We start from the raw sequence: 20,845 nt of genomic DNA, 5'->3' as shown, positions 1-20,845 counted from the left end.
TAATCCATGAATATTTAACCCATAGTCACCTCCCAGCTGTTATCTTGATGTCAGTCTGATCTGCAGTCTCTAGAAAAAGATGGAGAATTATGGCAACTAGAAAAAAAATTCTGTCATCTAGGAAGGGGGCTCTTAGTCATCTTTGATGGACTCTGGAGATGCAGGACTCCTCCACCGGCATCCCCATCTCTTGGGAATGGTGGGGAGAGAGGACTTCCGATCATGCAGGAGCCCAGAGGTCCCATCCTACCTGCGTGCAGCAGGGACTCCTCCAGTCTGGTCCAGATGGTGGTCGTCTTGTATAGGACACCTTGGAAGCCCTATACCCTTCCCTCATCAGTGCCTAGTATCCAGAAGTTCAGTAGGCTGTGTGTTGTGTGGAACTAGCCAGGTTCTGCACTCCTGAGAGTGGCTTGCAGGAAGCTGAGATGCTTCACCTGCAAGGATTCCAGCGTATGTGACTTCCATGCCTGATGGGCTCTGGCTCAGTGGCTACCAGCCAGATTCCAGATGCATGCAAATTCCTGTCCAGATCTGAGTCTCCACACTTGCATCTGCACAGAGAGAATTGATGAGTTCTGGGCTGCATCAGGATATGCTAAATCACATGAGCAGTTTTGGGTGGTTCAGGGCCTGAGTGCTTCAATTAGCAATAATGTCCATAACAAGGAACTCTGTGAAGTTCTGTCCGGTAACACCTATTTCTCTGTTGTGCCAAAGACTGAAGTGGGTCCCAATGTCTTTTCACTTCAGGAGGACTCTAACCGGCTTGCTTGAACTGTTGCCTCCAGTGACAGCAAATGCCTTGGAGCCTGTCCTGGCGGGATGTGGCCTAGTATAGTGATCTCTCAGCAGGAAGTGCTCTGGGGGTTCTTCCTCTGAGACTGACTAGGTCAGAGGTACTGTGAGCAGGGCCTGGGGCAAGGACCCTACCTGAAGGCCTGGAAGAACCTCTACAGGAGGTGTGCTTGGGGTCTTAGGGGCTCTAGGCAGGGAGATGTTTTTCCCGCTTCAGAGGGCCTTCAGATCAATTATTCTGCACTAAGTCTGTTTTTCTTTTTGTCGTACAGATATGCACTTGGTCCCTCTTTCCCTTCTAGAAGGTGAAGAGATGGAAAGAGACTCTCAGAGGCAGTCCCTTATGCATATAGAACAGTCTAAGGATCACTGAATTAAAGTTTTAACCTATGTTCTGCCACTTGATCCTCCCATAAAGAGGGCAGTGTTCCCTCCAAGCTCCCGTAGCACAATGTCTGGCTATCTCCAGGCTCTGGGAGCAAGATCTCCACAAGCTTGGTCAGCCAGAGGTTTGTGTAGCTGTTGTGCAGGTGCCTGTCGCCCTTGCTGACCTTTAGCTTCTTGGGGTAGACGTCAGTCAACTTTTCGTAACCCCACGTAACACAGCACAGCGCACTGGATGGTCTCACTAAACACAGATAGATTGATCTGTCAAGATCAGTGAATAATTAGGCTGGGGAAGGTAAGTGACTGCTTGAGGTCACACTTTAGAAAGTCTAAGACTCAGCCCCAGTGTTCTCTCTGAGTCCAGTGCATCTTTCCTCACTTTAGAAGGCTTCTGAAGCTGCATTTCAGTGGTAGGAAAGGGGTCTTGAGGGCCATGTATTTAAGATGACATGACCTATAGTTCTTGACTTGGAGTGTTTCCAGGAGACCTTTAGGGGTGGGGCGTATTGTAGCATTCCTCTCTTTGGCCTCACCTTGGGCCATAGCTAGAAAATTCGACCTTCTATCCCTCCCCCACACAGACAGTGACCTGAGAATGGTCATTAATAGCTCCCTACTGAGGTGCACTGCCTACGAGGATGCAGGGGCCTTAGTCATCCTTTAAGGAAACCTTAGCGGCCCCAAGGAAACCTCAACTTTCAGACTTGAGCCCAGGCTATGGAGAGGGGCCGTCTCTTTTCCCATAATGTATAATCTTCCTTTCTCCCAGACAATTGGCTCCACTGAAGCAGGAGAAACAAGAAATGCTTTCTACAAACACTGGTTTTGGTGAAATGTGTAACACTAGGCTCTTTGAGGCTCCTGAAATCCCTCTCAGCAGGGTCCCTCCTTGTTTTGACTCATCATTTCTTCTTATTACCAACTGTTATGATTAGGAGAATTGCCTGAGTGCAGGCCCAGTGTTTCCAAGACCCTAATGAGCAACACGTGCAGACTCACTTAGCAAGTCCTGGAATCATGGTTGTTCTGTTTCCTCAGGGAAGCTGCTGAGATGGATCAGGGACAGGAGCTTCTTCCTGCCTCAATGCAATCTCCCCCCAACCCTCAGAAAATGCTTTGCATCACAGCTGTGCTGTATGCCATTAGGGGCCTCTACCCCAGGTGGAAGAGTTTTTAAGGAGGAGATTTGGAACCTGCCAGCCCTGCACTAAAGTCTCAGTTCCACCGCTCATGAGGGCATGAGTTGGGCAAGTTTCTTTACACTCTGAGCTTGAGTTTTCTCATAGATAAACTGCAGACAATAGTAGCTGCTTCAAAGAATGTTGGAAAGATAGGATTCCATTAAGTAATCCACAAAAATACCTAAGACAGTACTTTGCATACAGGATTTATTAATAAAAGAAAATGCAAATTTCCATTGTGACCTCCACTGCTCTTTCAGATGCACCTAGTGTCCACAAGTTCAATTTCTCTTTTATTGGTTCTAAAGACAATTCAAGGTCAAAGAGAAATCTGCTCCAGGGAAAGGACCCAAAGCGGGTCACTTAGGCAGTGACATGAACAAGTTCCATCAAGTCAGAGCCATGTCCACAGGAAGGCAATGGGACAGGGAGCCCTTTTGGTCACCTAGAAGGCAAGGATGCTGGGGCTGGGCGTGCACAGCCGTGTGGCAGGTGCACCTCGGCTAGTGACTGTGTGACCACAGACAAGACATTCTGCCACTCTGGGCCTTAGTTTTCCCATTGTTAAGACGGGGCTAATAATGCCTCATAGAGTTGTGAAGAGAGAAGAGTGACATAATGTCTGTAAAAAGACTGTTTGTTCTGTTCAGAGAGGTTAAAAAGTATTAAAAATCTACCTCTTCTCATCTCCTCTGCTGATGTCACTCTGGCCCAAGCCTCCATCACCTCTCCCCTAGATGACTGCTGTGGTCTCCTGATGGCCTGCCTTTTTCCGCCTTTATCCTCTTCCGGCCTGCCCTCCACAAGGCAGTGTAAGTCTTAGCATGCCATTTCTCTGCTCAGAGCCTCCTTACAGTAAAACCTCATTTACAGTAAAATTCTTGGCAGGCTGAAACCAAGACTTTTGAGTCTGCCTCCCCCACTATCTTTATAATTTTTATTATGACCCCTCTCCTTCTTAATTATTATATGGCAACCATGCTGCTTCCTTGATCTTCCTCAAAGAAGGAGCCAAGTACATTCCCAACCCAGGGCCTTTGCACATGACAATTCTTTGGGCTGGGGAACACTCCCTCCAGATATTTGCATGGCTTCTGTCTCATCTCACTCAGGTCTCTGTCCAGATGGCCTCTGCTCTGAGAGAGCTCCTCTCACCATTCCAGCACACTGTCTCCCCTCCTTCTTCTCTGTGTATCATCAGAGCCCTATTACTGCTGATACTATGCCATTATCTACTTATTGAAATGTTATCTGACCCTTGCACTAGAAAATAAGCTCGGCCGGGTACAGTAGCTCATGTCTGTAATCCAGGTACTTTGGGAGACCAAGGCAGGTGGATCACGAGATTAAGAGATCAAGACCATCCTGGCCAACATGGTGAAACCCCATCTCTACTAAAATTACCAAAAAAAAAAAAAAAAAAAAAAAGCTAGGTGTGGTGGTGGGTGCCTGTAGTCCCAGCTACTCGGGAGGCTGAGATAGGAGAATTGCTTGAACCCAGAAGGTGGAGATTGCAGTGAGCCAAGCTCAGGCCACTGCACTCAAGATTGGTGACAGAGTGAGACTCTATAAAAAAAAGAAAAGAAAAGAAGCTCCACGAAGGCAGTGCCTGTGTCATTGTCTTCACATTCATCATTGTCACATAACAATGAGTTAAAAATTACATCTGCCAATAGAGAAACCATTCTCCTAAAGACTTCTCTATTGGCAGATGTGACAGGCACCGTTCTGACCCTTTACTTACATTGCTCAATTGTTAATCCATTATAGCACTCCTATGGGTTTCTGTGATCATTATGCAGATTTTACCAGTGAGTATGCTGAGGCTTTGATTGGTTCTGCCAAAATCCAGGATTCAATTCAGTTCGGTCTGTGTCTGAAGATCTGTGACCTCCTATCCTTAGTAATTTGCTGCTGGGGTTCATTTAAAACTGATTTCAAAGATGGTATAAAATTTTCTCTGATAAGGTTGTGCTCACATGGCTGTTAGAAAAAGTAAATGAACATGGTTTCCCTGAGCTTTAATGCCCAGTCCTCCTTGCCCCAGAGACACCGTACACTTAGAGGAGAGGAGCCTCAAAGGATGGCCAAGCTGGTGGTGGGACAGGCATCAACCAGCCTTCTAGCACCTGCTGCTTTGGACCTACAGCACATACCCTCTCTCAAAGGGATGCCTCAGAATTTCAGACATCACTTATTCCATATTGAGCAAAATAATGTCCCATATGTCTGGTATTCTTTGTTGGCAGATTGCAGACAATTCTTGGTCTATTTTTTTTCTAAAGATCCTGAATCCTTCCAAGTGTCTGCTTTTGTGAGGTGGATGTCTTTGGCATTCTTTAAATGACTTACCAGTCTGTCCATTTTGGTGCCACTACTTGCCACAGACCCCTGGTAACTTATTCCTGGTTTCCCATGTTGCCTCAATAACCTCCCTCCTTTATGGTAAAACAGGGCAATCCTTGCACCGCTGACCTCTGTTATCGTGGACTTATTATGGTGCTTGACATAGAATCTTTAGAAGCACCCCCGCTGTTGGCAAGAGAGCTCAGTGAAAGGGACAGGGAACACACAGGCTGATGCCACTCTCCAAGGTCCTGAAGCAACGTGATGTGACCACACTACAGCCCTTTCCTCTAGGACTCTGGTCATTCTTGTCTGATGTCCTCCTGTTGGGGGAATGTTAAAAGAGGAATTACTGTCATACTTAGGAGGGGCAAGAGAAGGAGAGGAAGAGAACAACTTAGGCTGGAGAGTGCCATAGCCACAAATGGCACTTGGAAAGAATAAAGGTTTGGTGGTGTTTTGTTTTGGCATTGTTTTCCAATAACCAGTTATCAAGAAGAAGCCACCACTGCCCGAGAAGCTGAATTCATGTTTATTTGATAATGGTATACATCCCTGACAGTTGAAACTTTCCCTCTTTTGCTTATATTATCCTCCAACCCATCCTGCTTTCAACCTTGTCTTCCGTACTTCAGGCAAGGTATAATAACCAGCCTTACTTGGTTCCCTGCAGATTTTGTCCCATAGAAGACCTCTTCAAACTTCTACAGCCCCCATTTCCCTGTCTGCCTCTACTTCTTGAATTCTACTTCCTCATAAAATCTCAAAGATCCTTTTACTTGCTGCAGGAAGTCTTCCAGTCACTCAGATACGGTTCCTTTAAGTAGCAGTTGTGACAATAATCAATGGAGAAATAAATGCTCTGGTAGAATCCTTATTTTGAAAGTGAATTCTGGACCATGCTGCCTGCCCAGTCAGTCACACCACACTCTCTCCCAGCAGCCCTATGTTTGATACCATTTTCTGGTCTTCCTCTCTACCACCTCTTCACCTTCATTCCATATTGAAGAGTGCTGAAGTCGATATTGAAGTACATATTCAATATTGAAGTTCATATTGAAGTCATTTTTCCAAACTACAATCTTGACTCTTCTCAGCCACAGAGAACATTACATTTGTTGCTCTCCTGACTGATAATATCTAGGAGTTTTGAATATCAAGTGTCCTTTCTGGTTCATTCCCAGACCTCATTGCAATTCTTTCACCTAAGGGAGAATGGAAAGAGGGCGCAGTTTGCTGTGGGAGTAAAGGAAAGGTTTTCTTTCCCATGGGTCAGGGGAGGACAATGAATACCAGATACCATGTTGAGTCAGGCTACCTCTAGGGAGGCCAGAAAGCAGATACAGGTCCAGACAGAAGTCACAAGCCCAGTACCTAATAAGAACTGGACCCATTCTAGAGACACAGGCCTGTGCTCAAGGCTAAGGTTCTATCCCTTGGTAGATGTGCTTGCTGGGACTAGATGGCCTGGAAGGTGCAGATCAGGTCAGGCAGATTTCAAGGTGTTTCTGGGGACAGAGGCCAGAGAGCGTCTCTAAATCTATTGATCTGTACTGGTCATGTCTTTCCCCAAGCATCTGTAACCCTCTGCATCTGTATCACTTTGATCCTTTACTGTATGTGTTCACGGTTTCCAGTAATCCTTAGGTATGGGCTCTTACATCAGGTGTCCCCAGGGTAGTTTCCATGACCTCATGGCTTTCACAGTCTTCAGCATAATTCCAAATGAAGGGTCTCTGCTCAAGAAAGGGTATCTGAATTAGGTCAGTCTTAATTACATGAGCAGGTGAAGATTCCAGATAATCCAATAATGACAATACAAATACTACTACTAATAATGGCCTGTGATGTTACTCAATTCGCTGGGTGCCAGCTATAGCTAAACTCTTTAGGCATGTTATTTCATTAAATTATCAGACCCACCATCTTTCAGATAAGGAAACAGAGACTTAGAAGTTCATTTTCTCAATGTCAACCAACTAGAGAATATGTTTTAACTTGGTCACTGTGAAAACTTAGGAGGTTCATTGACTGGTTTCAGGGGACTAAGAGCCCACTCAGGGCCTGAAAAATCATGTGTTCCAACACATGTTCACTTTTCTGGGGGGAAAGCTTTGTTGCTTTTATCCTATTTCTCAGTGGTCATGCACAGAGTAGGGAGGGCCCCATCTCTGGCCTGCTGCAGAGGAGCATGGTCCCAGCCTGAATGTGGGGTTTTCCAGGGGAGTGTTTCTCCTCAGGTATAGTGCCATCCTTGTAGATGACCACCATGGTTGCCACCTTCACCAGTTCCCAATGGGGAGGGATCCCAGGATGCAGACCTTGACTGCAGTAATGCACAGTGAGCTAGACCCTACCTGCTCGGCACCGTGTACCAGCCTGGAATTTACTACTAAATTCTGAGACCAGAAGGTTAGCCTTATTAAGATTCCTGATAAAGGAATTGGCTTTGGGGGTTTACCTGTCTTCAGCAGATTTTCCCTTTGATTACTCAGGAGTGCTCTTATTTCCAGCTTAATGCCTACAAATAAACTCACCCGCTCTCTCCCACACACCTTGTCTCACCATTCTTTAAAAAATCATCTGGCCCAAATCACATTAAGAAGCAAGAAATTCTATCTTGATATGGCAACACTTGGGCTGGCCCTGTGGGTCTAGAAGGATCCTATTTAACTCTTTCTGATCCCAGTGACAACCATGCTCAATGCAGTCTGAGCCAACCTCTCAGGCACATCCTGAAGGACACTGGAGACCCATCTTCATAACTTATGACCCACCACGCCCCTGTCTCACCCAAACAGAAAATCACAGCTCAACACTTCTCCCATCCTTTAAACAGACTGAATTTCCTTAGCCCTTTAAACAGAATGCATTCATCAGAAGTAACCGTGGCAACAGATCAGAGAGGCTTCAAAAAGCCTGTCTGTATGTAATTAAGAAAAATGAGGAAGAGCAGGAAGCTCAGACAGGGATACCATAGTGCTGTGCCTTGCCACCGCATTCACTGAGGGCTTTTGCTGACGGCGATGGCAAATTTTCTTTCTCTATTCTGGCTTCCCTCTCTGCTCCCCCTTGTAATGTTTTTGTTTAGTGGTCTCAACTGGCCTCCTTGCTGGAGATGTTGCTGGGGGCCCAGATTCTAGATGAACACTCCCTGCAAGAGTAGGGCTCCAAGCCAAGGGGGCAATGCCTGGATGGGTAGGGAAGTGGCTTAGCACCTTCCTCCAGGGAGATTTACGCAGAGGCCAAATCTACCCTGGTCCGACTTTCATTTAGGCATGAGGGAGACCGAGCAGTCTACCTGTAGGAATACGCCCATCTCATCAGGATGCTATGGCATAGATACCTGGGGCCATCATCATTTTAACCAGACAGACATGAGGCCCTGGCTTGCCAGCCCTGTAGTGGACCTCATGGGAATAAGGGATAGAGCCCAGCATTGTTAGGAGACCATCTGAGCCCTGGTGCTGTTTTTAAAATAATTTCATTTGTTTCTCTGTTTCCTTCTGCTCTATTAATTTTCTTTCACTGGGATATAAAGTCCATAAGAGCAGAAGCTTGCCCATCTTGGTTTTTCTGCTTCTCAAATGCCTAAAAGAATGCAGGAAGTGTTTGTTAAGGGATTAAATGAGTGAATGAATAAATAATGAATGGTCATTTTTTGTAGCCCAGACTCTGGTCACCTGCACAAATAGGCACTGGCAGCTGCTCTGTGGGAGGAACAAGACACACCCCTGCCCTCGAGGAGGCAGTGGAATGATACACTGCAGGGCATATCTGGGCTCTGCTAGCTCTCATCCATTCTCCAGGAAAGGCCCTTAATGTCTATTTCTGCTCCTTGGAAGGAAAAGATTCAGATTTATGTACTTCTGCACTCCACAACCATGACCCTCACAAGCCCCCATTTATGCTCCACAGAGGCATTTGCTCTGAAAAGCACACAGGAATGGGAAGGGGGCAGTGGCTGCTTTCTTTAAAGACTTTTACTAAATTAATATGGCAAAAACCCTTCCCTTGGAATGTGGGTGGCAGGGGGAACACTGCATTTCCTCTGAGCACCTGGGAGCAAATGAACAGACATGGAGCAGCACTGATCAGGGTGAGTCTCCCCAGCTATCAGGGAGGCCAGTAGATCAGACACTGGGCAAGACTCTCCATCCAGCTCTTCATTTGCCGCTGTTGCCTCACCAAAGCCTCTGGCCCTCAGAGTAACAAGCAGTGGGTCATCACTGTTTACTGCTGCTGCTTCAATGCCTCTCCAAGGCCCCTCCATTCACCTACAGCATGGTATCCTGTCTCATGCTGGAGAGGGGTATATATGTGGGATCTTTTTCCATGCGCACTGAACAAGCATAGAAAACCAGGTGGAAGGACAAAGTGCTGTCTGAGGACAGGAATCACAGAAACACACCAGACACCTGCTTCTGCCCACCAGGAGGCTGCAGTGTGGTGAGGATGACAAAGAGGAAGAGACTATCACAATGCAGTGATGGAATCTGATTTAGGCGCCTGGAAATGAGCTGTGAAAGCCCAGATGGGGACAGCATGAGTGCTGGGCCTCAGGGAAGGCTCCTAGTGGAATGGGCGCTGGATGTTGAAGAGTGAGCAGGAGTTCATCAAGTTGATACAGAGGGAAAAGAACTCAATACAGAGGAAAAGAACTCAAGACAGAGGGAAGAACATCGTGTATAGGCTCAGGGATAAGAAGAGAGTTTAGTGTGCATGGGCAATTTCAGGAACGTTTCTGCTAGCCACAATATGAGGGATGAAGGTCAGTTGCCAGGGATGAGATCAAGAACAGCAAGATCCCACGGGGATGTGAATGACATGGAAATGAGGGCAACCATTCTGGGTAATCGGGAAGAAGCAGGGAAATTGTACACAGGAACACCATGACTCCATGTGCAATTTAGAATTCACACTCTGGCAGGAGAGACTATATCAGAGATGCAGAAGCAATGTTGGAGAATGAATTAGAAGGCTTTTGCAATAGGGTAGGAAAGATGATGAGGCCCAGTGTTATGAGGCCATGGGGATAGAGAGGAAGGGAAATGTCTAAGGAAAAGTAGAAGAAGACAGGTTGTGCTAATGGTTCATGTGTTAGGGGATACAGAAGATGTGGCTTCCGGGGCCTGGATGGTGACTACACAGGTGTCAAGGAAGGTAAGGATTGCAGTGTGTTACCTGGATCTGTCACATAGAAAACCAAAGGAAAAGCAGTCATGGCAGAGAAGTAGGCAAGTAAGGCTGAGCAGGGAGAGAGGGGAGACAGTAAGTGTACGCTCTTGTTTGGAAGAGCTTGGTTGAGCCAAGAGTAAAGAAGAGAGGATGTGCAGTGTAGAGAGATGTCAGGTGATGATGTTTTGGTTTGAAAATGGCAAAGACTTGTATGAATTTATGTTGAGAAGCTGGAGTCAGTGGGGAGAGTGTAGTTGAAGCTCAAGGGAGAGAGGAGATAACTGAAGGAGGAAAGTCTCAAGGGGTGAAAGGGATAGATGGCCACTCTCTTGGTCAGCACCTGCCTCCGCACCTTTACCCTAGGCTGCTTTCTGAGTGATAGCCTCAGGATGTCCCAAGGATGTAGTAAGATAACATTTTAAAAAGATTCACCCCACCCCTAGTATAAGCAAGCACTCAGTGAATGTCTTTATTCCGAGATGAGAAACTGGGGCCCATGGTTGAGTCTAGGTTGTCTGCTATAAAACTAAGACACACTAGAGTGGCTTTGACTGCTGGGAGCTTGTGGTCTGAGTACTATCCGTCAGAAGCAAACAGACATGTCCAAGACAGGCAGTGACCAACATAGGTGGTAATGAATTGTGCGGTGCGGGGCAAGGTTGGCCCAGCCAGGCAAGAGCCTACCTGGGACAGTACCAAGTGCCCTCCCAGCACCAGCTGAGTGATGATTTGAAGAGAGATGGGTTGTTTATTCCTAGGCAGATGGGTGGGGAATTCTTGAATGCTGTTTGCAAGACTTCAGTAAAAATGCTTTATGAATTCTGCCCTGTCACAAGTGTGCATGAATGCTGTGCTTTGGCTCAGGTCTAATGGGCTTTATATAGTACATTACTGATTTTCTTTCATGTTTTAATAGAACCCGATTTAATATTTGCTTTCTGCTCTAGCTGCTTGCTGTTGACTGATTCAACACAGAATCCTTCCCTGGTGCCCCCCGACCTTGTTGTTATTCCCTCATTTTGTGTGTTGGCATTTGATTCCTGTCTCCAGCATGAACCACTTTACACATGTCTTCGTTCAGCTGGTGACAGTCACGTGCATGGATTCTGAATGCATTACTATCTGAAGCGGCTGCTCCAGCAGACCTGCCATTCGAAAGGGGGGCTTCCGGGCAGGATTCATTTTTATCAGTTAGACACTGAGGAGATGCAAGGCTCGGGCTTGGGAACCTGAGGCTATGATCTGTTCTGGTTTTGGGCAGCAGATTCTCCGACTTAATCTCAAAATGCCTAGCATTGTGGCCATTAATTCAGCAATATTTTTGCTCTTCTATGAAGCACCAGGATTTCCACAGTTTTGCAACAAGGCATTTCAATTTTTGCCAGATTGTGTAAAGTAGCCATAACAAGACCTTTCCAGGGGAAAGAGGCTGCCCTCTGTGAGTCCCAGTGAGCCTGGTTGGTTTGCAAGAGAAAGTCTGTTCAGAGTAGGGCAGTAGTTGAGAATGTGAGCTTTGGAAGCAGGCAGGTATTGGGTTTTTACATGGCTTCATTTCTTACAGACCTATGTGATCTATAGCCAGTCTCCTCTCTAAGCTTTACTTTCCCTTTCTGTTAAATTGAGATAAGTATTGTATCTTCCTGGTAGGGATCTTTGGGGGGAATAAATGAGGTAATGCATATAAAGCAGCTAGCAGAATGTCTAAACACACTCCTATGTTTTCTTATGTCATGGAGTGCAAAGTGGCTGCATGAACCTCTCCCATCCAACTCTGCTTCTTGTCTCCTGTGCCAAAGTTGGTGCAATGTAAATATGCATCTATTCAGGTGCTCTGGAAGCCTGTCCTACAGAGATACATTCCTGCCACCACGCACATACCACATAGATCTCAAATTATGTGAGATTTTGTGCAAGATTTCACAATCTGTTAGGGCTTTTGGAAGAGCCACTTGTATCCCTCAACCCTTGAGTTCTACACCAATTAAGATTAAAGAATCCAGTAAATGTTCAGTATATATTTATATTTTATTAGCCCTAAACCTGGCAGGACAATGTGGCTTGATCCTGAGAACAAACAGCCTTAAACCCAGGTCCTGGAACTGTCTTTTCCTTGGCACATATGATCGAAAGAAGAAAAGCCTCAGTGAAGATGATTGAAATGGGAGCTAGGGACAAGTTGCCATCTCTGTTCACCTATTCTTTTCTCAAAATGGATTGGCGCATAGACATTTGGGGTTGAGGAAGGAGCGGGGGGTGAGTGCATTGATGAGGATGGGAATGCACCAGAGGCAGACAAGAGAAATGCTGAAAGAGGAAGCTTATATCTAGCCTCACTGGACCTTTCTTTGTCTCCCTGCAGGCGTCCCATCAGGTCCCCGAAATGTTATCTCCATCGTCAATGAGACCTCCATTATTCTGGAGTGGCACCCTCCAAGGGAGACGGGCGGGCGGGATGATGTCACCTACAACATCATCTGCAAAAAGTGCCGGGCAGACCGCCGGAGCTGCTCCCGCTGTGACGACAATGTGGAGTTTGTGCCCAGACAGCTGGGCTTGACCGAGTGCCGCGTCTCCATCAGCAGCCTGTGGGCTCACACCCCGTACACATTTGACATCCAGGCCATCAATGGAGTCTCCAGCAAGAGTCCCTTCCCCCCACAGCACGTCTCTGTCAACATCACCACAAACCAAGCCGGTAAGTCTGGAGGCTTCTGTGCTGCTGTCTGATGTGTGGTTGGCTGTTTGTCTCCGGGAAGGGACACAGTCACAGCCACATCCATCCTGCCAGTGTGCTGTCAGGCCTCTGCCCAGGAGTAAAGGTGCCAGGTGATAGGCATTTGTGATCACATGGAGAAAGCAGATGTAGTGTTGCATTTCTGAGAATGAGCTGCAGACTAGGGGATTTTTGTGCCCAGCACAAAAGCAAAGAGGTATAGCCAAGCCAGAATAGGACCCAGTGCTTTTCATTCAGCCTGAGCTCAACAAATGCTGTTGGAAAGATGGATGAAGAGATGGACAGACAGGTGTGTGAGTGGGCAAACACGGGAGTGGGTAAGTGGATGGACAGATGGACAGAGGGGTGGGTAGGTGGACAGATGGATGGACAGACAGATGGTGAGTGAGTGGAAGCACTGAACATCTTTGAGAACAGGACCACCAACTATGCTTTATGGAAACCCAATGACAGAAACTTTTCAGAAATCATATGATAAAATCAATATTGCCTTCATTTTCCAATTAAACCTATGTAATTCAAAACTGTATATGCTCCTTTACAGCTTGCTCTGATAAATGATACGCTGCCATAGAGACCTCAGATAGATGACAATAGATTAATCCTGATAGCCAGCACATCCTGTGGCATGCACAGCTCAGAACACATTTTCGTCTCTTTATTTCTGTATCTTGCACTCTTTTGATCTTTTCTCTTTATTACTCTTCACAGCTCTTTCAATAATCTGTTTATTTTTATATCAATTTAGCCAGTTCATTCATGTACTCATTCACTCATTTATTTATCCATTCATTATAAGAGACAGTCATTTAGCATGTCCTGTGTGCCAAGCTGTGGATTAGACACAGTGAGGGATGCAGTGATACTTGGACACTATTGTTCCTCCCATGAAACTCATTAACTGAAACATTTACAGGATATAGATACAAAGCACAAAGCTGCAAGGTAAAATGCTGTACGCATGCAGTAAATACCAAGGGAGTTAGAGAAAAATGAGCAATCGCTCTCCAGGGGTTACTGTGCAAGCCTGCAGAGGGGAAGTGACTATCACAGGCACAGGCAATGGGGGTCACAGGCAGTGGACCATGATGTTATTTGGAATTATAGATTTTTCTCAATTAACAAATTCTAAGAGGACAGCTTGTTAGTAGAATAGCGGGAGCCAAGCATCTATCTCTGCTCTCTCTTCCTCTGTGTATCTCCCCCTCCCTGACCTTCTCTTTTCTACTCCCTCCTTTTCTACTCACCTCCCCACCCTCAGACTCATTCTGCTTCTTTTAAAACCAGGCATCTTTGATGGCAGATGAATCTTAAGTTTAAGCTGTCAGAACTGAGAAGAAAAAAAGGTGTTGTAGGAGAGCATGTCTGTCCAGATGGCTGCATGGTTGCTGTGTGTGTGTGTGTGTGTGTGTGTGTGTGTGTGTGTGTGTTCATGTGGTGTGTTTGTATGTATGTGTATGGTCACGTGTTTACATGCATACGCGTGTAGTGAGAAAATAAGAGTGGAAGAGTAGAAGCCTCCAGCTGGTGACCACAGTCCTGGTGCTGTGGAGACAAAGGTTGTGGCATTTTGTCTCACCCAAACAAAGGAGAATGGTAACTTCCGCATTATGTTAAACATGTAGCATGGGCAGCCTTTGTTAGCAGTATTTCCCTTGAAGAGTTTAGGCAGAAAACTGGCTGAAATATTTTAGTGTCCCAGCTTCTGGGAATGACAATCCTGCCAGGCTGTCATGTTACACTGGGCTTGGCTCTCTCTTCTCTCTCTCTAAGCATGTGCGAACAAACCTGCCACTTATATGGGTTTGCTTTTATTTCTGCCCTCCCTTCTCTTACCCTGCTATTCCCGAACCTGCCCATCTGCTTTTCTTGCCATCTGCACCTTCCCAGACTGCAATGGAGCTGGGGGACCAAGGCTCTTGCAAGGAGCCCTGCATTACCAACTTGCAAAACGTTCATTTTAATCCTCACCCTTTTGCTCCTCCATGAGCACACTTCTCATGTGCTTTGTTCCCCTCTGGCAGGTCCTTTAATCTTAATCATCCCTGATTTTGTAGTCCTAAGCTCCATTATCACCTTCCAATCTGTGATTCCTCTTTGGTAACTGGAATTTTGGTGTCAGAGAATTTACACTCACTGGGAGAAGGCTGTAATTGCTTCTTGGTATCACATGCTTATTGTAAAACAAGTATCAAGTTGACCAGTGGTTCCTAATCTGTGGGCTGTGGACTGAGAAACAGGATGCCATCATACTGGCTTGATGAATCTATGTGTAAATATAAATTATTTTCAACAAACAGATAGTATTTTTTGAAGATGAGAACCTTCAAAGTAAATATTCAAGGCTGAACTTCTGTGACAATAGTTTAGAACCATGAACAGAAGCTATGCATTTTGCCAGAGATGGAAGAGTGACTATATAGTAAGCATCTTAAAAACTCTAATGACTCACATCCATTAAGGGATGAGGTAGGTTGACCCATGTGTTAGCAATAGGTCATGACACGTCTAAGCCCTTCCCAGAATACCCGAGCTGCCCACTCTGGGTTAGATCAATCTCAGCCTTCCTCCCCTGGCTTCCTGGTATGGTATGACCCCCCTCTGTGCCTGGGGCCACCTGTCCTACTGTTTTGGTCATGCATAGGTAGATAGCAGACAAAGAATTTGACCAGGAGGAGTCCTGGAATCAGTCATTAAGTCAACCTGTGTTTATTGAATGCCTACTCTATGCCTGGAACTGCCCAAACTGTGAAGTGACTGGGGACTACTGAGTGGGTCCTGATTGAGAAATAGATGAGTAATAATTATTAGAGTTAACAACTCAAGTTTGTGTTTCCTTTGAGTTTACAAAGAATTTTGGATTTATGTGGACTCATCCTCATAATTACACAGTGACTTGGGGATTATTGTTCCTATTTTTCTGTTAAGAAAGCAGAGCCTTAAAGGGATTTGGAGACTGTAGGATTAGAAGGAGATCAACAAGATGTCCCCTGTCTGTGTCTGCCTTATGGTGTCCTGTCCTAAAAGTGGACAGTCCCTCTGGGCTCCCCATTTCATAATCTCCAACAATAGGCTTTTCTTGATTCCAAGAGCTGTGATCTAAGAAGAGACCTTTGAGATTTTTGCTATTATTTTTTATGATCATTGGGCACATGGTAGATACAGTTCTTCACTCAAAGACAAGCTTGTCTGCTGAGTCCTGAGATTCGGAGAGCCTTCAGCTTCTCCCATCATGATCCCAATTATGTATATAGGCACAGCTATTCAAGGACCAGGTATCACTTGGAGAGTTTCAGGACAGGATCCTTATCCAGTCCAAAGGCAGTGGCAGAGAACTGACATTTGTGAGTACCTCCAGTGTGCCAACCCCTACCACATTTTTGTTTGTTTTATTTTTTTGCTTGTTTGTTTTACAGAGGAGGTGGGTCAGATGGAAAAACTTAGAGCACTTTTGAATTCGCTCAGCATATCACAGCCAACAAATGATTCTGAGAAACGTCATTTGCACGTCCCTAGGCTGCAGATATTTCTGAGAAACATCATTTCTTGGCTGTGAGATGGTTTGTGGCCATTTTATCCTCAGACTGATGAAAAATCACATTCTAGTGGACTGTGTGAGTCATAAGCTCTCTCTACGCTGTTGCCACATTGCTAGGCCATTTTAGCTGTCAAAAACATGTCCATCATCTTTGGTCAGGATTGGTCATGAATTATGCAAGCTCAAATTTACGTGAGGTCTTCAGGGATGCATCCTTGCACTGAATACAGCTGCCATGAGTTTAAAATAGACCAGATCAGGTGCGACTCTCTCTATTCCAGTGGCCAAGTGATCTGCAGAGAGATTGTTATCACCACTAACTCCAGCAGTCACTCTCTGGCATCTGGCCCCAGATTTAGACTGATGGCCAGATCATCTGGCTGTCAGAGAGAATTACGTGAATGACAAACTTTACTTCTCTCTTCTGCCAAATAGACTCGGAGTGTCAAGGCTGGAAAAGAAGACCTCAGAGGAAATCTTGGTAGGATAAAAGATGAATCAGACCAGCATATGAACTTGGGGCCATCTAAGCCAAAGAGAAAAAACTCAAAGACCCCTAAGGCCAGGCAGGTAATGGAGAGGAGCAAAGCAGGGCCAGATACAAGGCAATAGGGAGTGGTGGGGACTACAGGGAACTGAAGGGAACAGAGGCAGCCACTGCTCAGCTCCAGCAAGGGTTGCCATGCCCAGCACTGCCTGATTTTATAAGCCGAAAATCCAGATTTAAAATGTTGACAACTGATTAGGAAATTTTAAAGCACTTGAGAACCAAACAAATCCAATTCTGGATTTAGCCTGTTGGCTATGGTTTGTAACCTCTGACTCAGAGGGTGAATCAGATTAACCCAAGCCTTACTGCTGAGCATGCTCATTTTCCATTCTCATTCCACCACCAGGCAGTCATCCTCCTCACCTCTGGGCTCACGGTGGCAGAGTGCAGTGGGGTATTCCTGGGGTCGCTTCCCCTCTCTGCTCCTCACATGACTCACGCAAATTCATTTAACTGCCAAGATCCTTCATTTCTCACCTAGAAAACAGGAGTCATGACACCTGCTTCCAAGTACTATAGTGACAAGCAAATGAGCCTGCAGATAGAAAATCACTCTGTAAACTGTGCTATGGACTGGGAGATTGGCATCATTTCTGGGAATATGTCTTGCACCCGAGAGCAATTTGCTGTACTTTTTCTCCCTACACTGTTTTCTTCCAAGGCTTCTCAGTTTCTTTGTTTGGTATTGATGTTATCTGTGTCAGATACATAAGAGATACTGGTTTCTCCATTCCGTGCTGGGAGGAATGGGCACCAGAAAGGAGAGTGGCAAGGTCTGTATCCCGGTGAGCTAATGATGAGGGAGGGACTGGAGCCCAGAACCCGGGTACCTGCCACTGAATGATTCTGACGCTCAGAGGAGCCCACCTATCTTTTCTCATTGTGTATTTGAAGAAGCAACATTTTCCCCCTTACTTGCATGATCCCATCAGCACAATTTATATCTGACACTTACATTACATGCAGTTCGTGTATGGCCTGTGAGCCACTTGCATGTGGAATACTATTCATCATGTCCACAACACAGACACACCCATTACTTATTTTTCTTTATTAACTGCTGTACTATTTCTGTTAATAGTTACAAGCTCCTATAGTTTGTCCGTTTTAAGGCACTTTTGAAGTTCTTAGACAATTAAAGTCACTCAGATGCACTACTTTTCTTACAAAAGAATTACCTAGACCATCAATTCCTCTGAATACATCATCTAATTTGCATTATTCCTTGGTTAAATATAGTATTTGCATGCATAAAGAATAATCTTTGAATATGAAAAGACATTTTATGATATTGCAATATATTGAGCTCTTTGGAGGAAAGATATTATGTAAATCTCAAAATTAAATATTAAAACAATATTACACTGCTGCCTGTAAAAATGTAGAGTGTTAAGATCCATATGCTGAAGCCAGTTCATTTTGAAGGGCTGCTCTCATTGGAAATTAGCAGGCAAAATTTGCTCCAAAGCAGAGAAAAGATTGAGTGAGAACTTTAAAGACTGAAATGACTTTAAAGAAAACTTTCACTGAAGTTAATAAAGAAGTCTTAAAAAAAAAAAAACTTCAGCAAATAAAACTTTCACTGTTCTTAATTCAATTTCATAGTTGTTTCATTGCTTTCTTCTCATTGCTAATTTTAGAAAAGGTTGTTTTTATTGTTTCTTAAACTCTGGCATTGAGAAGGAGCTTCCAAGTGGCCTCAGAAAGCCCCTGGCCATTTGCAAACAATGATGTGTTCTCTACTGAGCTCAGAGAGTCTGCAGATGGCAGTGGCTTCCACCCTTGGCAACCTTCTATCCACTGACAAATGTCCTGGCTTCTATCCTTGGCAACCTGGGGGTCCTCCACCAGATAATGAGCTGTGTGGAGAATCACACTTTTTCACCTATCACCGGTTTCCTGAGGTAGCAGCCGCACAATGCCAGGCACAGAGAGCCTTGATAAATATTTGCCAGGTGCCTTCAGTCCCCACAGATGAGCATTAGTATGAAATGTTTGTCTGTGGAGTGGTGATGAGAATGTGTCATGGTGACCCGCCAGTAACATCTGAAGATCCCTCTCAGATCATTCAGATAATCTGGAGTCTTCCTCCACTGTGGCTCCTTGAAGGAACTTAGGGAATGCTGCTTAGGATTATGCTACAAGCCCTGATCCACTCAGAGGAACACAGAAAGACTCGGCCACTCTCAAAGGGATTGGTTTGTTTGAGCCCTTTAACTTTGGAAATGTATTCATTCACTTAACACATGCTTTATGACTGCTTACCAAGTACTGCTTTCAAGTACTGGCTCAAGGGCACTGCTTCTTAGGGGATCCCATTCACTCACCGACTTGACAAATATTTTTCAAGGCCTTTCTGCATGCCATCTACTGCTCTAGACGCCAGGAACACTGTAGCAAACATAACAGACAAAAAACGTTAGGATGGAACCACATGTTGTCACCAAAGAGCATTTCAGTCTGTGTTGCTTGGAGTGATAGTGTGTTGGATGGGCTATTTTTGTGTTCAACAGACCAATTGGAACTTCTTGTGGAACCACATGCCAGGCCACACAGTGGCTGGGTATGGGAATTCTCCTTTCCAGGTCATTAGCAGTGGCTAGTGATGCTGCTAACAGCTCCAGAGCAGCCGAGAATGCCTTCACTCTGCTGGGATTACCAGAGTGCCCACAGGACTCAGGGACTTATTTGCCCATTTACTCTATTGCTACTGGCAATGAGACTGGAGGAAATTTCTTACCCTGTAGGATTTCACATCCACATGAGATTGTTATAACCCTTATTGCAGAGGGAACACTAGTTGGATTATGAAATAGCTGCTGTTCACCTTGTGAATTTTCTCATAAAGCGGTATCTCATAAAGAGGCAAAGAGGATGGGAGGGAGGAGGGTCCAGGTGATCCATCTACTCCATGCTCCTGTGGCAAGTCAACTCCATGAGCTATCATCTCCAGGAGAGAGCGCCCTGTATTCATCCTGTTGACTATTGTGTCCAGATAGGTGTCTAGTTCGGTGCCTGAAATATAGAAAGCAATCAACAAATGTTCATTTAATGAACTAATAACGTGTTAAATAAATACATGAATGAATGCTTCAGTCTTTCTTAAGTAATCTCAGGCATCAGCAAATGGTGCAGCTTTAGCTGTCACTGTGATCCTTCCTTTATCAGGCATCTTTGGGTGGGGAGCTGTGATTGCAGTTACTCCCTACATTCTCCCAGATGTTGGTAAGACCCAAGGCTTCCTGTGTGCACTGCACCCCCAAACCATAACCATGGCTCTGTGGGAGCCAGTCTTCTACGACCTGGCCTGTCCTACCTCCCCTACTGGCAAGGTCCCAGCTGCTTAAGCAAGCACAGGGAAGGTGGTTGGGATGGCATCCCAGCCCTGTTGTCATCTCCCTGCATGCCAGTCCCACGCCTGTCATTTTCACAGTACCATCCATGTTAAACAGGCAGGAGCACCAGGGGTTTCTGAATGCAGCAATTAACAAAACAGTAATCAAGCTAAGTGTTTAATTTCAGAAAATTAACATCTTCTCTGAGCGGATGTGAAAGATGGAGGAAAAAAGGCACATTGAATGTTCTGGGTAAATAAAGGCAATGCTGGACCACAAATATTTTTAAGGGAGACTCTGTGCCAATCCCTCAGGCCTCAGGATCGGTTTCCCTCCGACAGCCAAACTGCAGGAAAACCTTAGCTGTAGAATTGAGCCCTAGGATTTTAAAGGGTGTGCGATTCTTTCCTTTTTATTTCCTCCTTTTTTGATGGTAGAGCAAATGCCTTCAGCATTCAGAAGAGCTTGGGAGAAAGAGAGTCCGGTTATGCACCCTAGGAGTGCACCTGCCCTGTAGAAACTCCCAGTGTGGTATATGTTGTCCTCTGAATTGCACCAGGTAAAGGCACAATACAGTGATTTCTTGGATGTGCATTAGTTGTTTATGTGCTTAGGCTGTATTTCTCCTGGCAGACTGAGGACTCTTGAGGGAAAAGGCCATGTCTTAATCCTCCCAGCCCTGCCCCGCAGCAATGTGCTCTGTGCTATAGAGTGTCCTGGCGGACCTTACACCATGTCACACTCTGGTGCTGCCTCCTAAACCAATGGGCTGGTCTTTGTTTGCAGGAAGGGGCTTGC

General features: G+C 45.4%; 1 protein-coding gene across 5 annotated transcripts in view; it reads left to right on the top strand.

Annotated features, from left to right (window-relative positions):
* Window positions 1-20,845, top strand: part of EPHB1 (EPH receptor B1) — a 623,986-nt gene that overhangs the window by 497,836 nt on the left and 105,305 nt on the right. For all 5 annotated transcript variants that reach the window (XM_074405896.1, XM_074405895.1, XM_074405894.1 and 2 more), the window contains one exon: window positions 12,250-12,585. In XM_074405896.1, the coding sequence (XP_074261997.1) occupies window positions 12,250-12,585 (336 nt within the window). The remainder of the gene's footprint in view (window positions 1-12,249; window positions 12,586-20,845) is intronic.

This window comes from Saimiri boliviensis, chromosome 9, assembly GCF_048565385.1.
Source record: "Saimiri boliviensis isolate mSaiBol1 chromosome 9, mSaiBol1.pri, whole genome shotgun sequence".
NCBI classification, from domain to species: domain Eukaryota; kingdom Metazoa; phylum Chordata; class Mammalia; order Primates; family Cebidae; genus Saimiri; species Saimiri boliviensis.
This window is presented reverse-complemented; position numbering and strand designations above follow the sequence as displayed.